General features: G+C 52.2%; 1 protein-coding gene and 1 long non-coding RNA gene across 8 annotated transcripts in view; one reads left to right on the top strand and one right to left on the bottom strand.

The window, feature by feature from the left end:
- LOC125746692 (rab GTPase-activating protein 1) overlaps nucleotides 1-15,921 on the top strand; it is a 57,955-nt gene extending 42,034 nt beyond the window's left edge. For all 5 annotated transcript variants that reach the window (XM_049021000.1, XM_049021002.1, XM_049021003.1 and 2 more), the window contains 10 exons: nucleotides 330-473; nucleotides 875-916; nucleotides 2,922-3,050; nucleotides 6,546-6,638; nucleotides 7,310-7,420; nucleotides 9,990-10,094; nucleotides 10,441-10,524; nucleotides 12,017-12,088; nucleotides 12,931-13,128; nucleotides 14,207-15,921. In XM_049021000.1, the coding sequence (XP_048876957.1) occupies nucleotides 330-473; nucleotides 875-916; nucleotides 2,922-3,050; nucleotides 6,546-6,638; nucleotides 7,310-7,420; nucleotides 9,990-10,094; nucleotides 10,441-10,524; nucleotides 12,017-12,088; nucleotides 12,931-13,128; nucleotides 14,207-14,329 (1,101 nt within the window). In that variant the 3' untranslated portion in view covers nucleotides 14,330-15,921. The remainder of the gene's footprint in view (nucleotides 1-329; nucleotides 474-874; nucleotides 917-2,921; nucleotides 3,051-6,545; nucleotides 6,639-7,309; nucleotides 7,421-9,989; nucleotides 10,095-10,440; nucleotides 10,525-12,016; nucleotides 12,089-12,930; nucleotides 13,129-14,206) is intronic.
- On the bottom strand, nucleotides 13,326-14,180 carry LOC125746697 (uncharacterized). 3 transcript variants are annotated; one of them, XR_007399035.1, is made up of 5 exons: nucleotides 14,113-14,180; nucleotides 13,969-14,064; nucleotides 13,681-13,824; nucleotides 13,507-13,632; nucleotides 13,326-13,458 (listed from the first exon to the last, which is right to left on the bottom strand). It is a non-coding gene; the product is annotated as an uncharacterized LOC125746697 (long non-coding RNA). The 3 variants fall into 3 exon arrangements; XR_007399034.1 differs by lacking the exon at nucleotides 13,969-14,064 and having other exon boundaries at nucleotides 14,065-14,131; XR_007399036.1 differs by lacking the exon at nucleotides 14,113-14,180 and having other exon boundaries at nucleotides 14,017-14,083.
- Nucleotides 15,922-21,777: the final 5,856 nt, after the last annotated feature.

Here is a 21,777-nt window from a genome sequence, read left to right on the forward strand (position 1 = left end):
AATTTTAGGTCATATTGCCCAACACTACACTGTACTACAGTATAATAAACAGTATAAGAAATCTTCTTTCTTAACCTCAACATCTGTCATAGGTACAAAAGCAAAGTGTGTACTGGACTGACGATACCAAAATGGAATATGAGTGATCATTGTTTGTTTTTCCCATTTTGGATTTAAACTTTTTGGTTTTGAATGGAAAAACGAATGAACGAATCATACATGGATTATTAACGACTATGTCAATTGCATGTAATGATTGATTGGTAAACGTGTGTGTGCGTGGCAGGGGGGGTTTAGAGAAACATTTTCTCACATCTCTCCCCCCGCAGGAATACATCCCAGACCTGTACAGTCACTTCCTGAACGTCAGCCTGGAGGCCCACATGTATGCCTCTCAATGGTTCCTCACACTCTTCACTGCCAAGTTCCCCCTCTACATGGTCTTCCACATTATCGACCTTCTGCTCTGTGAGGTATGTGAGGAGGGGAGGGCGTCATACGATGCCTTGGGTTTTACATATACTGTGCTTCGCCCAGTGGTGTGTAGCCCACCTGATTGGCTGCTGGGGGGCACCATAGAAGGTCGGTAGATAGGTGCAGTCTGTGGAGGGTCCAGCGCTGTGGGTTACTTGCTAATGAAGGCCAGATGGGATGGAGTGTTTTTGTTTAGGAGGAAGTGGTAACAGTCAGAGTCTGCGCACCTACTGTTTATAGAGTATAAAGGTGCCGTTTATGCAGTGTGACTGCAGTGTGACGCTGCAGCTTCCTCGGGCCCCAGCGCTCCTGTCTCACCTCTCACTCTGCCTGCCCAGTTCCTCACCCTGCTTCATACCTTCCTTGTGGCCCACTGACCTCCTCTCCCTTCTTCCCCCAGGGCATCAGCGTCATCTTCAATGTTGCTCTGGCGCTCCTGAAGGTAAGTCAGTCCGTGTCTATCCATCCAAGGCCTGTGTGTTCCTGCGGGCTTGCCCTCCTGGTGAGGGATCCAGCACTCCGGAGCAGTCCTGTGTGTCACACACATGCCCTTTCTCAGGGCTTGGGCTGCTAACACCAATAGCTCTTTCTCAGGCATCAGAGTGCTAAAGCTAACGGCTCTTTCTCGGGCCTCAGAGCGCTAACGCTAACGGCTCTTTCTCGGGCCTCAGAGCGCTAACGCTAACGGCTCTTTCTCTGGCCTCAGAGCGCCAACGCTAACGGCTCTTTCTCGGGCATCAGAGTGCTAACGCTAACGGCTCTTTCTCGGGCATCAGAGTTCTAATGCTAACGGCTCTTTCTCGGGCATCAGAGCGCTAACGCTAACGGCTCTTTCTCGGGCATCAGAGTTCTAATGCTAACGGCTCTTTCTCGGGCATCAGAGCGCTAACGCTAACGGCTCTTTCTCAGGCCTCAGAGCGCCAACGCTAACGGCTCTTTCTCGGGCCTCAGAGCGCTAACGCTAACGGCTCTTTCTCTGGCCTCAGAGCGCCAACGCTAACGGCTCTTTCTCGGGCATCAGAGTGCTAACGCTAACGGCTCTTTCTCGGGCATCAGAGTTCTAATGCTAACGGCTCTTTCTCTGGCCTCAGAGCGCCAACGCTAACGGCTCTTTCTCTGGCCTCAGAGCGCCAACGCTAACGGCTCTTTCTCTGGCCTCAGAGCGCTAACGGCTCTTTCTCGGGCCTCAGAGCGCCAACGGCTCTTTCTCGGGCCTCAGAGCGCCAACGCTAACGGCTCTTTCTCGGGCCTCAGAGCGCCAACGCTAACGGCTCTTTCTCGGGCCTCAGAGCGCCAACGCTAACGGCTCTTTCTCGGGCCTCAGAGCGCTAACGCTAACGGCTCTTTCTCTGGCCTCAGATCGCTAACGCTAACGGCTCTTTCTCTGGCCTCAGAGCGCCAACGCTAACGGCTCTTTCTCTGGCCTCAGAGCGCCAACGCTAACGGCTCTTTCTCTGGCCTCAGAGCGCCAACGCTAACGGCTCTTTCTCTGGCCTCAGAGCGCTAACGCTAACGGCTCTTTCTCTGGCCTCAGAGCGCTAACGCTAACGGCTCTTTCTCGGGCCTCAGAGCGCCAACGCTAACGGCTCTTTCTCTGGCCTCAGAGCGCTAACGCTAACGGCTCTTTCTCTGGCCTCAGAGCGCTAACGCTAACGGCTCTTTCTCTGGCCTCAGAGCGCTAACGCTAACGGCTCTTTCTCTGGCCTCAGAGCGCTAACGCTAACGGCTCTTTCTCTGGCCTCAGAGCGCTAACGCTAACGGCTCTTTCTCTGGCCTCAGAGCGCTAACGCTAACGGCTCTTTCTCTGGCCTCAGAGCGCTAACGCTAACGGCTCTTTCTCTGGCCTCAGAGCGCTAACGCTAACGGCTCTTTCTCTGGCCTCAGAGCGCTAACGCTAACGGCTCTTTCTCGGGCCTCAGAGCGCTAACGCTAACGGCTCTTTCTCGGGCCTCAGAGCGCTAACGCTAACGGCTCTTTCTCGGGCCTCAGAGCGCTAACGGCTCTTTCTGGGGGCTCAGACCGCTAACGGCTCTTTCTGGGGGCTCAGACCGCTAACGGCTCTTTCTGGGGGCTCAGAGCGCTAACGGCTCTTTCTGGGGGCTCAGAGCGCTAACGGCTCTTTCTGGGGGCTCAAGGTGCTAACGCTAAGGGCTCAGAACAGTAATGCTAAGGGCTCTTGTGGCTTGGAGCGCAAACGCTAATGCCTCTTTCTCGGGGCTCGCAGTGGTTATGCTAACAGTGTTCAGGCCATAGAAATGCCTTTTTTTCCCACCAGATTGTGCAGCTGTGTGGCCACAGAGCCCCGTTGTCACGGCGACGGGCCATGATGTCAGTGCCATGCCGAGCCCACACAGAGAATGTGTGTGGGCCAGCGCCCCCCACGTCCCCCCAAGATTCGGTCAGCCCAGAATCCGCTTTACAGTCCATTCCGATGTCCCTCCCTACAGACCTCAAAGGATGACCTCCTCCAGACGGACTTCGAGGGGGCGCTGAAGTTCTTTCGGGTCCCCGTCCCAAAGCGGTACCGGTCTGAAGAGAACGCCAAGAAGCTGATGGAGCTGGCCTGCAGCATGAAGGTAATGCTAATGTACATCTGGGAACGCGGCGTGTTCACTGCGCATCTCCGTCAGGAGCTCGGCCCTGGTGCACCCGACTCACCGATGTGGAACATCGGGAAAGCAGGCTGGAGGTCTGTGAGCCGTGTAAAAATAGACTTTATTCCGGAGTTGCAGAGAAAGGATTCCCTTGGCAGAGTATGTCACAGACATGCACGTTGCTGTCTGTCAGTGCTTTTTTAAGGTATATCACCGTGGAGATATTTAATTGCCTTAAAAAAATCTGTGAATATTTTCTTTGGGATAATCCAGGCAGGTTGTTTGTCTGGTAGTTAGAAGTGGTTGTTCTCCTGTTTATGCTTGATGCTCTCTGGGGTTGCCAGTAGAGGGCGTAGTCCGACCGCAGCCAGATCCCCCCCAACCTCAGGACTGACCAGGCTCATTCTGCTTCTGCGCAGGATGGGTGCGGCAGGATGGGTGTGGCATTCATGGCACTTTTGTGGGACTAGTCCTCAAGGACGTTCACCGAATAGTCATGTGGCATCGTCACTTTGGCGGGATTTAAAGCCTCAGTCATCACTGAGGTGGCCCACCGTGGCTCCCTGTCGGGCTCTGATGAGGACGTGGTCGTGTGCAGATTTACATGTTGACTCCTGTGTATGATCTGTCCAGTTAGAGCTTTGTCTCTGACATTGAGGATAGTGGCCAGGCAGCCATGTTTGAGAGAGAACGGCAGCTGAAACTGGATCTTTACACCTCTGTCCCCGGAGACCCGGTCCGCTTGCCTGGGCCTGACAGTCAGCCTTAGACAGGGATTAGGGAGATTAGTGGCCCGTGGGAGAATGCCCGGCCCTCCTGGTGCCCCTGGTGAGTGACACCCCCCCAGCCAGGTGAGAGTGATCAGGCCCAGGAACAAAGAGCTCCTGCGCTTGAGGGGAGGAGGTACAGCCTCCCTGACATCGAGCGTCTGCTTCCCGCTGCTTCCCAGTGCCTCTCCGCTGATGTCACCCGCTCCCATTTCCCCACCAGAAGCGAGGCAGAAACGGAGCCCGGCAGGGAGAAGGTGGCTCTCTGGATATGCTTCACGCGACCCAGCTAGCCGCTCCTGCCTGCGATAGAGGGGAATAAAGGAGGACTGTCTGCGCCTCTGCCAGCTGCTGTGGGCGGGGGCTGGTGTCACCAGTGCACACGGCGCAGAAGTGTTAGGGCGAGGCGTTACCTGCGCAGCTGTGAATTAATACATCGTTAGGGTGTGGCTCAGAGTGTCCTGTGTGTTCCCTCCTGCATCCGTCATTGGTTTTTCAGCAAGGCTGATTCACGGGTGACCACAGACACGGTAAATGTTGGCAGCATTGCCGATTTCTCAGAATCAAGAGTTTTAAGGGTCTCTGGCGAAATTCAGCAGAAAGGTAAATATTGCTCTTTAAAAGGTGTTTAATCTCTTGGCTGTCGGGTGCTTGCTTTGGAGAAGCTTTGCTTTGAAACCCCATTGAAATGCGTTGACCTTGGTTATAAGGAGTCATGTTTAAATATGCGGCCCTAGATGGAGCCGGAAAGCCTCTCTGTGGCCAGGAACATGGTCCCCTGCTCAGTGTACAGATCTGCGCGCTGTTCCCTAGGCAGGCCGCCCCGGCTTGCTCTGTGCAGGGAGCTTTCTGTGCTCACACCTTCATGTGGTGGTGGTGGTGTTTAAATGTAAAGCGCCCCCCCCCCCGCTGTCCCCAGGGCTCCCTCCGCATTCCAGGCTCGGGGAGCATCTCGTCCCGCTTTTGCTGTTCTCCTGCTACAGCTGTCAGTCGAGCACTGGGGAACATGACAAGTAATGTCCCCCCCCCCCGCTGATCTGCTCCAATTTACTCTGATACAGCTCCTCTCAGTACATCTCCATCAACACCTCCTGCGGTCAAGGCTAAGTCTCAGAAACAAACATCTCCTGTAACCACCTACATTCAGCTGTAGCTGTGGTTTTTATGTTTGTGTGGGGGGGGAGGGGGGGGGTTGACATGAAGTTTGCAGGACTTTGTGTCCCGTGACTGAGATTGACTTTGTGAGCAAGGTGTCCTCTCACAAGCGACTGTTCCTCATTAGAGATCTAGCAGCCCAACAGTCCCGGCTTCCTGGGGGGGCGGTACGGAGGGCACATATTTCAGAAATAAATTCACCTCCCGCTGAGCCCTGCTCCCCACCCCTACATTTATTTCATCCACTCAGGGCGGGGCTTGCCGTCGGTATCCCAGCATGCAGTGCGAGGTCAAAGGCATAGGGCTTTCTCCAGTATGCTGCGAAGAATGGATACCCCCCCCCCCACCCCACACACACATACACACACACACACACACACACACAGACAGCCAATCACAGGCTCGCTGGCTCTCGTATCTCAGTCGCCTTTGACTCAGTGGCCCCACAGGGATCAGAATAAAGCCAAAGTGTGTGGCTGAGGAGGAGCTGAACTGCCGCTGCGTGGCAGCTACCGCCAAGCGGGCCAGACTCTGTGCCGCTCACAGTAATTGAGGGCAATTTACACTAATAGTTGATTTAAAATAATGTGTCTAAAAAAGTTCCACGGTGTGATTGTTATGCCATTTCAATCGGCTTCTAAAAGTAAAACATGGACCCGAATAGAAGGTAGTGTTTTTCACCCCGAACCTTAATATGCGTCATACCTTGGCTAGAATATATGTTTTATTTCTGGCCCATTAATTCGGTAAAATAGCCATTAGCTTAAGCGATCACATTGCCCTGCTGAGTGAAGGACGTGGGTGTCGTCAGGCCAAGCGGTTTGGAGCCGAAGGTTCCTTTGATGCCAGACAAGTGACCCGGTGATACTGCCCCCAGTTCTGGGCCTCACTGTGGTGCCCAAGGGCGTAGGATGGCTTTCGACATCACACCACATCAAATCAAATCAGCCCTGAACCCCCGCCTCCCCCCACCCCCAAAAACACAGTACTGTACACGCCGAAATCTACGCCCTTGGCAGTTCCCCTTGATTGAGGTGCTTAACGTGACAAATGCGTGTATCTAGCAGTATAATTGCAGAAAACTGGGTTAGAACAAAGACAATGAGAGGAAAGATTTCTGCAGTTTGGTGATGGATGGCCGCTTCAGGGTCTCCCGAGGTGAGGTCTCTCCCTTAAGCAGCCCCACTGCAGGCTGCCTTGCCTGTCCACACCTAATACTCAACGTGACCTCTGTCAGGGTCTCAAAGGAGTTCACAGCTCTGAAACTTTAGAGGTAAAACACCCTCTTGTTAATTGGTCCTAGGGTGTGAACCCCGGATCTCTGAGCGAGACCTTTCTTTGCCGAACCCCAGAACGCTCATCAGGAGGAACAACTAGGCCAAGTTACCATATGGCAGAAATAGGGCAGGGGAACGGGATTAACCCGTCTGGGTGAACCCAGTACCTGTCATGACTTCACTCTGGCACCTGCTTTTGATCTCCTGCAGCCGTAAGGGGTACTCCTGGTGCTGGTGTCGTCTTGTTTTCCTGACAGTCGTTCACCTCCATGCCATAGATTAGCCAGAAGAAGCTGAAGAAGTTTGAGAAGGAGTACTATGCCATGCGGGAGCAGCAGGCCCAGCAGGAGGCGCCCATCGAGAGATACGAGGTACGTGCCGATGACCCCTTTCTATGGTCATGCCAGGGTCAAGCCCACTCCGCCCTTCTGTGGCATGTCAGTCAGATGCATGATGGGAAGCCTGTTTAGCCAGCAGAGGGCATCCTTCTATATGAGAATAACAGGGTCTCCCTGTACATCCTGTGTTTTACTCGTCCTAAGAGAGTGGCGGGTTTCACACCCGGCCATGAGGATGAGCCTGCTAATGAGGCAAGCCTGTCTCGCTGGCACTTTGGGAAACGTGGGGGTGCAGATGGCAGGTGGGTGTCACTGGGCTGCACAGACATGCACATCAGTCATTCCGGGCTCCTGTCAGCTCCCATAGCCTCACTGGGACACGTGTGTCCTCCCTGAGTTTCGGTGTCCAGTCTGCAATTTTACATTCGGTTATTTTTAGGCGGCTTGTGGTATCTTGTGGCATCAGAGTGGTCTGTGTGGTCTGGCTAACACCGAAAAGGCACCCTGCAGAGTGCACTCGGCATCCAGCGAGTTGGTCAATTTTTAATCAACATCTCAGGCGCGGTTCTCAAAGGCCGTTTCTTTATGAGAACTGTTAAATATTACATCGAGGAATATCTTTGGGCGGCTGTTCTGGGTCCTTTGCCGAGGGGGGGAGGCATAAACAGGGAATAAACCGAGTCCTCTTGGCTTCTCCTCCTCAGAGGGAGAACCGGCGACTCCAGGAGGCCAACATGCGACTGGAGCAGGAGAACGACGACCTGGCCCACGAGCTGGTCAGCAGCAAGATTGCCCTCCGCAAGGACCTGGACAATGTGAGTGTGGGCAGCAGTGTGCCGCTTCCTGACATGAGCGTGGAAAGGCGTGTGCCGCTTCCTGACGTGAGCGTGGGCAGCAGCGTGCCGCTTCCTGACGTGAGCGTGGACAGGCGTTTGCCGCTTCCTGACGTGAGCGTGGGCAGCAGCGTGCCGCTTCCTGACGTGAGCGTGGACAGGCGAGTGCCGCTTCCTGACGTGAGCGTGGACAGGCGAGTGCCGCTTCCTGACGTGAGCGTGGACAGGCGAGTGCCGCTTCCTGACGTGAGCGTGGACAGGCGAGTGCCGCTTCCTGACGTGAGCGTGGACAGGCGAGTGCCGCTTCCTGACGTGAGCGTGGACAGGCGAGTGCCGCTTCCTGACGTGAGCGTGGGCAGCAGTGTGCCGCTTCCTGACGTGAGCGTGGACAGGCGAGTGCCGCTTCCTGACGTGAGCGTGGACAGGCGAGTGCCGCTTCCTGACGTCAGCGTGGACAGGCGAGTGCCGCTTCCTGACGTGAGCGTGGACAGGCGAGTGCCGCTTCCTGACGTGAGCGTGGACAGGCGAGTGCCGCTTCCTGACGTGAGCGTGGACAGGCGAGTGCCGCTTCCTGACGTGAGCGTGGACAGGCGAGTGCCGCTTCCTGACGTGAGCGTGGGCAGCAGCGTGCCGCTTCCTGACGTGAGCGTGGGCAGCAGCGTGCCGCTTCCTGACGTGAGCGTGGGCAGCAGCGTGCCGCTTCCTGACGTGAGCGTGGGCAGCAGCGTGCCGCTTCCTGACGTGAGCGTGGGCAGCAGCGTGCCGCTTCCTGACGTGAGCGTGGGCAGCAGCGTGCCGCTTCCTGACGTGAGCGTGGGCAGCAGCGTGCCGCTTCCTGACGTGAGCGTGGGCAGCAGCGTGCCGCTTCCTGACGTGAGCGTGGGCAGCAGCGTGCCGCTTCCTGAAGTGAGCGTGGGCAGCAGCGTGCCGCTTCCTGACGTGAGCGTGGGCAGCAGCGTGCCGCTTCCTGACGTGAGCGTGGACAGGCGAGTGCCGCTTCCTGGCGTGAGCTTGGACAGCAGCGTGCCGCTTCCTGACGTGAGCGTGGACAGGCGAGTGCCGCTTCCTGACGTGAGCTTGGACAGCAGCGTGCCGCTTCCTGACGTGAGCTTGGACAGCAGCGTGCCGCTTCCTGACGTGAGCTTGGACAGCAGCGTGCCGCTTCCTGACGTGAGCTTGGACAGCAGCGTGCCGCTTCCTGACGTGAGCTTGGACAGCAGCGTGCCGCTTCCTGACGTGAGCTTGGACAGCAGCGTGCCGCTTCCTGACGTGAGCGCGGACAGCAGCGTGCCGCTTCCTGACGTGAGCGCGGACAGCAGCGTGCCGCTTCCTGACGTGAGCGCGGACAGCAGCGTGCCGCTTCCTGACGTGAGCGCGGACAGCAGCGTGCCGCTTCCTGACGTGAGCGCGGACAGCAGCGTGCCGCTTCCTGACGTGAGCGCGGACAGCAGCGTGCCGCTTCCTGACGTGAGCGCGGACAGCAGCGTGCCGCTTCCTGACGTGAGCGCGGACAGCAGCGTGCCGCTTCCTGACGTGAGCGTGGACAGGCGAGTGCCGCTTCCTGACGTGAGCTTGGACAGCAGCGTGCCGCTTCCTGGCGTGAGCTTGGACAGCAGCGTGCCGCTTCCTGACGTGAGCGTGGACAGGCGAGTGCCGCTTCCTGACGTGAGCTTGGACAGCAGCGTGCCGCTTCCTGGCGTGAGCTTGGACAGCAGCGTGCCGCTTCCTGACGTGAGCGTGGACAGGCGAGTGCCGCTTCCTGACGTGAGCGCGGACAGCAGCGTGCCGCTTCCTGACGTGAGCTTGGACAGCAGCGTCCCTTCTTGAATTCAGCGAGTTGCATTGAAGGCGGTAGCCACAGATTTCTGCTGATGACATCTGGTCACTGTGTGATGACTTCCTAGTTCAGTCATCTGAGTGATCACACTTGGGACAGAATCAGAACTGGCCGCATCATTTTGCTCATCTTTGTCCCCGAGGCGCCATCTTAAGCGTAACAGTTTGGAAAATGCAGCAGTGTAAGAGGTCAGTGCCTGTCATGTAAGATAAAAAGGCATCAGATATTATGGTGAAAGATGCACCTTCTCAGAGGCCAGCAGTGCTGCCCCCCCCCACCCACCCCCCCCGCCGCAGCTTCTGTTTCTGTCTTGGGTTTGGAGTCTGGTTTGCCTGGCTTGGAACCTGCATTTCGGGTCTTTGGCCTGCAGTGTTCATGAAACCAGCAGAGCCGATCCCTGGGAGCAAAGGCTTAGCTGGCTGGGGTTATTTATCTGCGACTGTCACGCTGATAGTTAATCTGTAAGCTGTCTGTGTGCCTCTCCGTTCCCAGTGTTCCCCGCAGTGCTGAGCCAGTGGCTGGCTAGCGTGAGATCCCCGTCAACGTGACGAGCCCAGTTCACTCCCTGCTCAGATTTACCTCCTATCCATCATGCTCCAGTGCGATGGAGATGCACTGCATCTTTCCTCCCAGACCACCTTAACCTGTCGCCCAGTTGCCAGTCCCTACAACTGTACTCACCCACCCCGTCTCTCCCGGTAACCTTTCCGGCAGGCGGAGGAGAAGGCCGACGCCCTCAACAAAGAGCTGCTGATGACCAAGCAGAAGCTGGTTGACTCCGAGGATGAGAAGCGGCGACTAGAGGAGGAATCAGCACAGGTGCACCTGGCGAGGGGAACACACACACCGTCCTTTTTGCAGATTCGGTGTCCAGTGGGCTTTAGCACTTACTGAGAAGATACGGCAGTGCCACCGATCCTCTGTGAAAACGTGGCCACAAACCAACTGCCTTTTGACTTACTCAAGGGCAAGCATGATAAGACAGTCCTTCTGCAGTGGGTCAAACACAGTAAAACACGACACACGGTGTGTCGGCTGCAGTGCGTCAACTGTAAGGACCAACCGAGGTCATGCAGTTGGAATGAGGTCTCCCTTGTGGTTTGGTCTGCAGGAAAGTGTCGAGGTCAATCCCTCATCTTTCTCTCAAACTTGACTTTGTTTCCAGCTGAAGGAGATGTGCAGACGGGAATTGGACAAGTCGGAGTCGGAGATCAAGAAGAACGGCTCCATCATCGGTGAATACAAGCAGGTCAGACTGGCCGCCACTGAACGCTTTGCAAATACACCCCCGTAACGGACGCAGCAGAAATCAGCCCCCCGGCCCAGTCTCGGTTTCATTTCGCGATTCCGCAGCATGCGAGTTTCCTTTGTACTTCCTCTGCCAGTTTCCAGAACAGAGATTGACGTGTGGGAAGCCTTGAAGCAGGTTATTACTCAAAGCTATCATTTGTATGTTTGCACTATGGCTACATAATTGAAAGGTGTGGGAAGGCAGCGGGAAATGTGGCCCATATGAGGAAGCTCAATGTATTCATTAGCTTATCGTGTGTGACCTGGGATGGGCTGTACACTAACGGCGCTCTGTGATATTCTGTGGCACCCTGTACTCGAAAGAATCTTTCCAAACACCCATCCATCATTCAAACCCTTATCGTCGGCAGGGTCTTGCTGAAATATTCTTTTTCACAAATACATTTAAAACATGATATGTAATGCCAAATGCCTCCACGCTGAAGTGGTGAGCACAGCACTGGAAAATCGGTGTTTGCACTACACACTTGACTTGAAAAGCGATTTTCTAGCTATTTTTGAGCAACCGCGCCTTCCTTTCAGGCCAACCGTGACGACGTCCCAATTAATAAGGCATCGCAGACAAACGATGCTATCAGGGACGCCTCCTCCTATAAGTGAATAATTCTCAAGTCAGATAGCAGGGAAAATGTGCTTCATTAAAGGTGGATTTGGCTTCTCCCCTATGATCACATTTTAATGGCTGCCGTGGCAGGATGATTTATTGCGGTCGTAGGTAGAGGTCTGCCTTCCCTTCCATGGCATGAAAAGATGGCAGCTCAGACTAGATGGAGCCACAAACAGCCACCAGGTAGGAAAGACAAGATGGCACGATTTGGGGGGGCGGGTTCGGGTAGAGAGACAACAGTTATCGAAGAGCTGACCTCCCTGCCACCGCCTTCGAAGTGTTTCATTATCTAGTGTGAAAAATAAAGGTCAGTTTTTCTCTGCTCTCTAGGAGTCAGTGAACTTCTGGAACCTTGTGATCATTTTGACTGGAGAATTAAAGTGATCAAGTCTGCCGTTGATAAACGAAACATTATCTCCTCATAAAATCTGCACCTTAATCCATCTTTGACCTTTGTGGACTCAGAGTTAATCCCCGGGTTACAGGGATCCTGAGCCGTACAGTGTTGGGAAGCTGCAAACATGCATTCATGAAAGGTTACTTCATTCCATCTGGAAGTTGTTCAGATGGTTCCTTCTCCTTGGAGACTTATCACCCCTGAAGACTTGTTTAATAGCACTGGATGATTCCTTCTCACCTGCCTGTTGTAAATAGTGTCATGGGCCTGTGTGTCAAAGCCCGGTATTGCCCAGAGTAGGAGAACTTGCTCACATGTCGGCCTGACAGCCATGTTGATGATGTCACCCCTCCCTGTTTCATCGCTTTTGGAATGAAGGTCACCTCCTTTTAAAAGCACCCTTCTAATTTCCTCCGTATCCCGCAGATCTGCTCCCAGCTTAGCGAGCGTCTGGAAAAGCAGCAGGCGGCCAATAAGGGGGAGCTGGAGAAGATCCGGGTGAGTCCGCCTGTCCAACCACTGGACACACGGCAGTTATCCCCGGTCACACATACATCACTGTGCCCATCGATATCCTCTGCATCCAGTCATGGTCCCTATCGATGGGCCTCCCAGCCCGTCACAACATGAAGATGTATAGGGAGTTTAAGAGCTGGCAGTAAGTGCTTCCTCTGAATGGCTGCGGAGATTTAGGTGCCCCAGGATTGACGCTCATTATCCCATCTGGGAACTGAGGAGGCATCGTCTCTGTGAAGATCGGCTGTCCGTCCATTGGGCTGTTATTCGGAACCCAGATGAAAGCTGGCTCCACCCACCGGATTCATTCATTATTGTCTCGCTGATAGCCCACGTCGTGAAGCTGCTCTTCATGTGTGTAGCGATTGTGGGGGGTGGGGGGGGAGAATAAACAATTGTCTCCACAATCTGCCTTCCGTCTGACGGCAAGCAGCTGTGGCGTGTGCCGCTTGCAGTGCAAATAGTGACAAAGAGATGGGGGCAGGAGGAGGAATAATAAGGAGGGGGCCCGGTGGTGGGCAGGGAGGGGCACTGTGACGGGGAGCCCTAGATTCAGTGCAAGAGCCCTCCCCGTACAGGTGTCGTAATGGTCAGCATGGCCTCTGTGTAGCGTGTCTCCATGGTGACAGCCTAAATGCACCACTGTCATCCTCATCTCCGAGGTGACAAGCAGGATAATGGCGTCCTTGTCACTATAGCAAAGTAACGACTCCGATTCAGAGTTCAGCTGCACCTGGCACCACATGACGAGTGGCTGCTTGCTCCCACCCCCACCCCTCCTCCGAGACTCACGCCCCCCCATCTCCCCCCATCTCTCCTCTTAGCAAAAGGTGGAGGGCTGTGAGAAGTGCAGCGTGCTCTTCAGCAAGGAGGGCCGTCTGAAGGAGCGGAGTGCCACCAAGGAAGGCAGCGAGGACGACACGGACGAGGAGAAGGAGGCCCTGAAAAACCAGCTACGCGAAATGGAGCTGGAACTGGCCCAGACCAAGCTGCAGCTGGTGGAAGCCGAGTGCAGGATCCAGGTATTCCCGTCAGGCCCAGCCTCGACCCCTAGGGGGCGACGTGGGTCTTTGAGCTGCCCTCATGATTTCTTCCTGCTTTGCCCCGTGTCCACACAGCATTACGCTCCTCAATCCCCAGCCTAGCTCTGCCAAGCTTAATCAGATCAAACAATAACGACGGCTGTCAGATTATGGATTTTGGCTGCTTTACCTTAATTTTACACATTGGCGTGAAGACAGGCCCATAAAACCCACCTCTCTGCAGTGTCTGTCCCTCCCCAGGACATGGCCCATAAAACCCACTTCTCAGCAGTGCCTGTCCCTCCCCAGGACCTGGCACATAAAACCCACCTCTCCACAGTGTCTGTCCCTCCCCAGGACCTGGCCCATAAAACCCACCTCTCAGCAGTGCCTGTCCCTCCCCAGGACCTGGCACATAAAACCCACCTCTCCGCAGTGTCTGTCCCTCCCCAGGACCTGGCCCATAAAACCCACCTCTCCGCAGTATCTGTCCCTCCCCAGGACCTGGCCCATAAAACCCATCTCTCCGCAGTGTCTGTCCCTCCCCAGGACCTGGCCCATAAAACCCACCTCTCAGCAGAGTCTGTCCCTCCCCAGGACCTGGCCCATAAAACCCACCTCTCAGCAGTGTCTGTCCCTCCCCAGGACTTGGCCCATAATACCCACCTCTCCGCAGTGTCTGTCCCTCCCCAGGACCTGGCCTGTAAAACCCACTTCTCCGCAGTGTCTGTCCCTCCCCAGGACCTGGCCCATAAAACCCACCTCCCCGCAGTGTCTGTCCCTCCCCAGGACCTGGCACATAAAACCACCCCCTCAGCAGTGTCTGTCCCTCCCCAGGACCTGGCCCATAAAACCCACCTCTCTGCAGTGTCTGTCCCTCCCCAGGACCTGGCCCATAAAACCCACCTCTCTGCAGTGTCTGTCCCTCCCCAGGACCTGGCCCATAAAACCCACCTCTCCGCAGTGTCTGTCCCTCCCCAGGACCTGGCCCATAAAACCCACCTCTCCGCAGTGTCTGTCCCTCCCCAGGACCTGGCACATAAAACCACCCCCCTCAGCAGTGTCTGTCCCTCCCCAGGACCTGGAGCACCACCTGGGTCTGGCGCTGAACGAGGTCCAAGCCGCAAAGAAAACCTGGTTCAACAGGACGTTAAGCTCCATCAAGACTGTGACGGGCACCCAGGGAAGAGAGACAACCTAGCTAGAGGGAGGGGCCAGGCCGAGCGAGGCTGCCACTGCAGTGCCCCCTCTCCTACCCCCCCCCCCCCCCCTCCACGCTCACTCCCGGGACCAGAGTGGATACTCAACGGGGTTTTTAAAAAGGACAATATTCTTAGGGTACAACAACTCCAGACGACAAGATGTACTTAAAATTAAAAAGGCTTTAACTTTAGCGGAGTCAATATACTACTGATTATTTAAAACAGTGTTTCTCAGCCTGGTCCTGGACCTCCAGAAAGTCCAGGTTTTTGCTCCCTGCTAGACAGTCCCCCGTTTTGCTCCCTCCCAGCTTCCAACCTACCGTGAGCTGGGATGGACCAAACCTGGACTACTGGGGCTCCCCAAGGGCCGGGTTGAAAAACGCTGATTTAAAAGGTAAGGATGTGGCTGTGGAGTAGCCAGGACTGCTCTTACCACTGAGGAGGGCACTCCACCTGCTCTTACCACTGAGGAGGGCACTCCACCTGCTCTTACCACTGAGGAGGGCACTCCACCTGCTCTCCTGCTTCAGGCTACTTGCACAAAACTCCTGTTGAAATCTAGGTACAAGTGCTAACAGCCTCCTTTTTGAACTTGTGAGCTTTTTCTGATTCTGTTTAACAATGCTGTTTTTTGTTTTCTATTTACATAAGTACATACGTTCTGATGTATAGATATGTGTGCGTGAGTCTGCGTGTCTGTGTGTATGAACTGAATGGGGCTCCTTTGACATTTTTACCATGTGGAAATGGAGGTCGGTGCCATTCAGGCTGTAGAAACCGCGAGGAAGGCCTGGCGTCGATCGTGCCGAATCGCTGCACTCACTGACAGTCACTATAATCATTGAACACGCCACTCTGATCATTACTTGATGCTGGTCCACCACTTGGGGGCTTCTTTTCACTGTAAAAGGCCGTCAGCGTGCCGCAGCGAGGCGGGTACTAGCCAAGGGGGCGTCGGCGAGTCAGTGGACCTCTACCCATGATAGCCAGCATCCCCGCTAGATTCTGAGCCCCGCGTTTGACCATGTGCTCCTAGGATGGGTGGCAGGGCGGGATTAGAGATGGTCTCGGCCCAGGTGACTTCTGGCATCTGCTACTAAGAAGCAGAATTTAAGGGCTGGTGTGTCTAGACAGCCTTTGATAAGGATTTGGGGATGTAAGGCCGTGTGTTTGTGCGCGTGCAGAGGGTCTCTTTCAGGTGTGCTGTAGCAGAAGAGCAGCAGCTCTTTGCACCTTAAACATATTTATAATAGGTTACTGCTGGTTCACGTTGCCGTTGTGATTAGTGGAGAGCTTGTACTGCGGAAGCTGACTTTGAGAGGCATTGGTTTGTATATAAGAAGCGTATGAGTTTGTTTATTTTGTATTCCTGTTTTCCTCGGTAACTATACTAATGTTGCCTAACGTAATCCGTTATGTCGATGCTCAAAGCTTTTTGTCTGAAATGTCAAACCGCTGTTACATTCATTACATGCCAAAATGTACCTTCATCCAGCATTATGGAAGTGTGGATGTTGTAATAGTAATAGATTGCATTGTGTATAATTCATGCATTTAAATATAAACTAAGGAAGTGATAAATACAGATTAACAGATGTCTCCCTCGTTTTTGTTTTGTTAAATTTCATGCCACCGGTGACACCTGGGGTGGGAGAGTCATTGCTTTATACGGTCATTAGAGTCTAAGCAGCTAATCGCTTTAGCGGCAGTTTGGGGACATCTAACACCATCTAAATATAATTTAGGTGGAGCTTAGGAGAGAGTGTTTGGTGTTCAGGCTGGTGTTTGCCTGGGCCGATGTCCAGCATCATGTCTGATTTCAGTGATTTTAAAAGGTAAGGAAATGGTTAATAGTCTTGTCTGTATATATTATTGTGAACGGACAGAGAAACACAAAACGAAATGGAAGTCCCATCATTTTGTGTAATTTAAAACAAAGGTCTAATGACGCTTATGAAAGCATCATATAATCTGTGCTCTGCTTATCGCCTAACCCACGACCAGGATGCAGGATGCAGACCGCCAGCACGCTCCCATCTTCTCGGCTGACGGCCTGCCCAGCTGTTCTCTAAAGCCATCGCCTCTCTCTGTCCTCGCCTTTGATCCTCTCGCAGAAGCCTCTTCTTTCTTAGTGCTGACTCTCTCCAGAGTCCAGCTGATGATTCTGGGTCGGATGTGACTCTCGGGAGTCCTCAGAACTCCTGCCGTGCTCCTCGAGGAGTGCGGACGCCGCAAAAGACGGAGGTGAAACAGAATAAGTGCGAAGAGAAGGCAGGGAAACCATAGCAACCAGCAGAAAGGGAACAGGCCGACTCTAATGGGCTGAGAGTCGTAACGAGGCGCGTGTGAAGCGGCTCTGTGATTGATGACTGCGCTCCTACACAAATCTCTACCTGTTTGTAGTCTTTGTTTTTTTCCGTCCTCATCCCATTATGTGAAGGTCTCCGAATCCCCCTCCATGTCTTTCACAGTCCTTCTCTCAGTCATTTCTCATTGACCCCTTAAGCTTCCAAATCCATCCAGGCAGTTTCCATCCTGCTTGGGGGCAGCTTAAATGAAGCCTCCTGCCACACTCAAGACCTGCATGCCTGCATAGCTTTTGATTCACAAAGCTGGTAAGCCAGACTGTTAAATAGTTTTTAAGTGTCTTAATTTGACTATAGTGATACCCCTAGAAAAACACCGTTAATGAAGCCTGTCTGTTTCTGCCAAGCCATAAAATGGAACATCAGTTTGTATGTGTGGTATCGGGTGCACTCCAGAAAGGCTTTTCATGGCAAACAACCAGGTTTGTACAGAAGTGCTTCCGATCCGGTCCTCCGGGACATACAGCCGCTCCATGTTTTTGCTCCCTCCCAGCTTGATGCCAGGCAGTCCACAGTCTGGGGGCCCCAGAGAACAAGGTTGGGAAACATTGTTGTAGAACATGCAAATTCTGCTATTGGTAAAATGCAGCGCTGGAACTCTTGAGCAGCAGATATTAAAATTGTGCTCTCTAGATTTTTGGAATCAAATAAAAAAGATTTTGCCTTTATTATTTTCTTCACATTGTCTATTCCAAGAAGTAAATTTCATTTTTGACCACATTCCAGTTTTAATGTTCCAATATGGGTTTTCCACCAAAAATAGTGGATTAAAACTTCAGGGTTCTAGACACTCCAGTAGCTCTTCAGGAGTTTGCATCATTTAGTTGTTTTTAAGTTGCTGAAAAAACTTCCTTAATTATCTGTGCTTTGACTTTGACTGAAGTGAATATGAGTATTCAGTGAGTGTTTCAATGGCTAATCATCTAGTATTTTGAGTACCATAATCTCAAAGGTGGTCTTTCTCAACTTAGTCCTCGGGGACCCCTAGAAGGTCCAGGTTTTTGCTCCCCCTCAGCTCCCTGAAAGATAGTCCACATTTTTCCTCCCTACTGGGAGCTGGGCAGGAGCAAAAACATTGACCGTCTGGGGCTTCCTGAGCACTGGGGTGAGAAACATCACTTTCAAGTCAAGCAAGACCAGTTACACAGGACGAGATTTTAAAATCTGTATGGGAATCCATACAGTTGATTAGTAATGAAAAATGTAACCAGAGGCTCCCCAGTGACGCACCAGGCGAAGTGTGGTGAATCTCTGGAGGAGCTGTGTAGTACAGTGCATGTAAAGAAGGGCTGGCAAATGCAGACTGACCGCTGCAGACTGACTGCCATTTCGGTGGCTGGGATCCTGTGTTATGCTGGAATGGCTCACAGCAGAGTCATCAGACCAAATATGCGCTGATCCATTTTATCAACTCTATATGCTTGCATTTCTACAACTGAATATATACCTGGACCAGAAACCGCGTGCATGCAGTGAAGGAGACAATTAGGCATGAGCTTCCAGTTAATGACCAAGCGCAAGTGTAAGCAGCATCAGATCAGCTGCTGCACAGCAACGTCTAAGAAAGAGATGACCTAATAAGATTTTGCTCCCTGCCAGACAGTCCACATTTTTGCTCCCTCCCAGCAAGGACGATCCCCGAGGACCGGGATGGGAAACCAAAGCACTTGGTTAGCCATGTTGTTTGCATGCTGCAAATGTCAGGAATAACTCCGCACTTAAAGTGGCCCATAATTTTAACCACGAAGGTAGATTAAGAATCAAATAGCAGTCCAGATTAAGAATCAAACAGCAGTCCAGGATGCTGTTATGTGTGAAGCTGAGTGTGAAGCTCTCCCCAGCGACACACCCTGCGTTTGCTGCATGCCTCAACCCCATAACGCCCCTGCAAATCCCGACCCTGCTCCCTGTTAGCTGCTGAGATTATCTGTACTGCATGAACTTGTAACACAGATTAAAAACAGTTGTTCCCGCTTTTTATCTCAGCCTGTTGGATACATCTGCTTTCCTCTGCATTATTTACAGCAATTTTATGGTTTGGGTTTAACTGGGTAGGATTTTACCTTCACAGGTATGTTTATTTTCTTAGGTGATTCAATAAGGCTCTGTAATAGTTAGAATGCCTTTACATCTAAAGTCTATCCCTGTAACTGTCACTGGTCACTTTATTAGGTACACCTGTTCAACTGTTGAACCAAATATCTAATCAATGAATCTTATATCAGCAGCACAGTGTATATAATCATGCAGATAGAGGTCAGGAGCTTCAGGTAATGTTCACATCAAACACCAAAATGGGGAAGAAAGGTGATTTAAGGACTTTGAATGTGACATTGGTGATGGTGCCAGGTGGGCTGGTTTGAGGATTTCAGACATTGCTGATCTACTGGGATTTTCACACACGACCATCTTTAGGGTTTATAGGAAAAAGGCCGAAAAAGAAAAAACATCCAGTGAGCAGCGGATCTCTGGGTGAAAATGCCTGGATGGCGGAGGTCAGAGAAGAATGGCCAGACTGGTTCAAGCTGATAGAAAGGCAACAGAAGACCGCACCGCTAAGAACAGTGTCGGCTAAAAATAGGATATTGAGGCTACAGTGGGTATGGACTCACCATAACTGGACAATGGAAGACTGGAAAAACGTTGCCTGGCCAGAAGAGTCTCGATTTCTGCTGTGACATTCAGATGGTAAGGTCAGAACTTGGCATCAACAACATGAAAGCATGGATCCATCCTGCCTTGTATTCCGGGTGGTGGTGGTGTTTAGTGTGAGGGATTTTTTTCTTGGCCCACTTTGGACTCCTTAGTACTAAATGAGGATCATTTAAATGCCACAGCCTACCTGAGAATTGTTGCTGACCATGTCCATCCCTTTATGAGCACAGTGTTACCCAGCTTCTAATGGCTACTTCCAGCAGACTAACACACTATGTCACCAAGCCCATATCACCTCAGGCTGGTTTCTTGAACATGACAATGAGTTCACTGTGCTCATATGGCCTCCACAGTCACCAGATCGCAATCCAGTACAGCACCTATGGGATGTGGTGGAACAGGAGAGTCACATCATGAAAGTGCGGCCACCACATCTCCAGCAGGTCTGTGACACTGTCATGTCATCCTGGACCACAGTCTCTGAGGAATGTTTCAAGCACTGTTGAATCTATGCCGTGAAGAATTAAGGCGGTTCTGAAGGATAAAGGGGGTCCATTATAGAGTGATCACTCACTCTGTATTATCTGTGTCCCCAAATCCAAAATCCTTAAGCTGTATGTTAGCCTTCCATAAAGGGGCTCATCAAAAATTCTCTTGGCGTCTGAAGGGTTAAGTTTGCTTGACTTTCTGCCTTATGGGTGTAAACAAAGCATGTTCCATGAAGGCCCAGAAGCTGGGGGGGGGGGGGGGGGGTGGGACACTACCACACTGTTCTCAAAATGCTCAATCACCTGTTAGCTGATACTTGTTTTTAATGAGCGAAATATAAAATTCATTGTACAGATGTCACATTCCTCGGCGTTCCCTTCAAGTGTCATGTTGACAGTTAAACACTTGTTCGATATCTTGTTCAATTATTAATCTGGTTTGCAGATAGATGATGTCTAAACCATACAATTATACCCAGATATTTGATGGATTTAAATAGTCGAACTTGCCATAGTGAATATCCTTCCACTGGTTCTCACTTTTAATTTATTAAAAAAGCTTTAAATAGTAGGAGAAGCATCAGCGTTATGCAATTCCACAGTCCCTGTTCCTCTCTGCACTAAAAATACTTGCAGGCAGCTAGAGTAGCTTGTAGGCAGAATGAACTTGGTAAGTCGTGGTGTTGCTCAGTCTTCCTATGAAGAGGTGCGAGCTGCTCGCTCTCACGCTGTCTCGATGCCTCAGGCCAAAATAGGGCTGAACTTGCTTACCCTCCAGACAGGGAGACATTGCAAGCTTTGCAGGATTGTTTTTCCCTGATGCAATCCGGCTATAAACGGCTCATCTCTCCTGCAGCCGGGCTCTGATTTATCGGCTTGTTGGCTGCCAGCATCACTTCTCCTCGGAGCCGTACCGCCCCACCAGCGGATGATCGAGGAGCCCCTAGCATCACCTACAGAACTGATTACGCTGCAACATGCATAATTTAGGTTCCTTTGCGCCTTTTAAGTCCATCTTGTCATCTCTTGGCAGGTGTTGGAATCTTGTGTGGCTGGAGTATGATCTGGAAATTTCTCCATAATCAACCCTCCTCTAACTGCTTAGATCACAGAATGTTATACAGTAGCCACTGTGCTGCATGTCCAGCATTATGAGGGGAAAATAGCTGCACTAGCTGCAGGTGGGTAATCAAATCAAAAGTCTTGTTAAGGACCCATTAATGAGATTGGCTCCTAATCTACACAAGGTTACTGGAGACTGTACCATATAAATTTCCTGCTGCTATCAATTTTCAGTTTTTGTACAATGATTGATGTCTCAGAACTGGTCTGTAGATGGCGTTGATTTTATTTATGAAGCACAATGCTATAAGTGAAGCAAGACGTATTTTCTGAGGCAGATCCATCACTTTAAATCGGTGTTTCTCAACCGGGTCCTCTGGGACCCCCAGACAGTCCATGTTTTGGCTCCCTCACAGCTAGACAGGCTACCAATAGCTGGGAGGGAGCAAAAACATGGACCATCTGGTGGTCCCCGAGAAACGGGTTGAGGAACACTGCCTTAAATTAACTGAAAGGTAAAACGAGCTGCCGTCTGACATCTTGACAGCCATTTCCAAAGTCCTTGGCTTGCAGTCTCCCAGGTGCCATGGGTGTCGATTCCTGAAATCCCAGCAGATCCATGTTGGTCCGGCACAGCCAGCTCTGTAAAGCTGCCAGGTCTCCTCTGTCTGATTTTTATTTTAGATGCCAGGTTGCTGAGTGCGGTGAGGCAGCATCGTTTACAGTCATTATTCATGCAAAATAGTTTAGTTGTTGCTCAGTATTCAGCGGGCAGACTTATTTCTCAAGACTTCATCGTCTCCTGAATTACAATCTGCTGACGTCAGTTTCACAGCATTGTTTTATATTTGTCTGACAGAAGGACAAGACAGGCAG

This window comes from Brienomyrus brachyistius, chromosome 7 (assembly GCF_023856365.1).
Source record: "Brienomyrus brachyistius isolate T26 chromosome 7, BBRACH_0.4, whole genome shotgun sequence".
NCBI lineage: Eukaryota > Metazoa > Chordata > Actinopteri > Osteoglossiformes > Mormyridae > Brienomyrus > Brienomyrus brachyistius.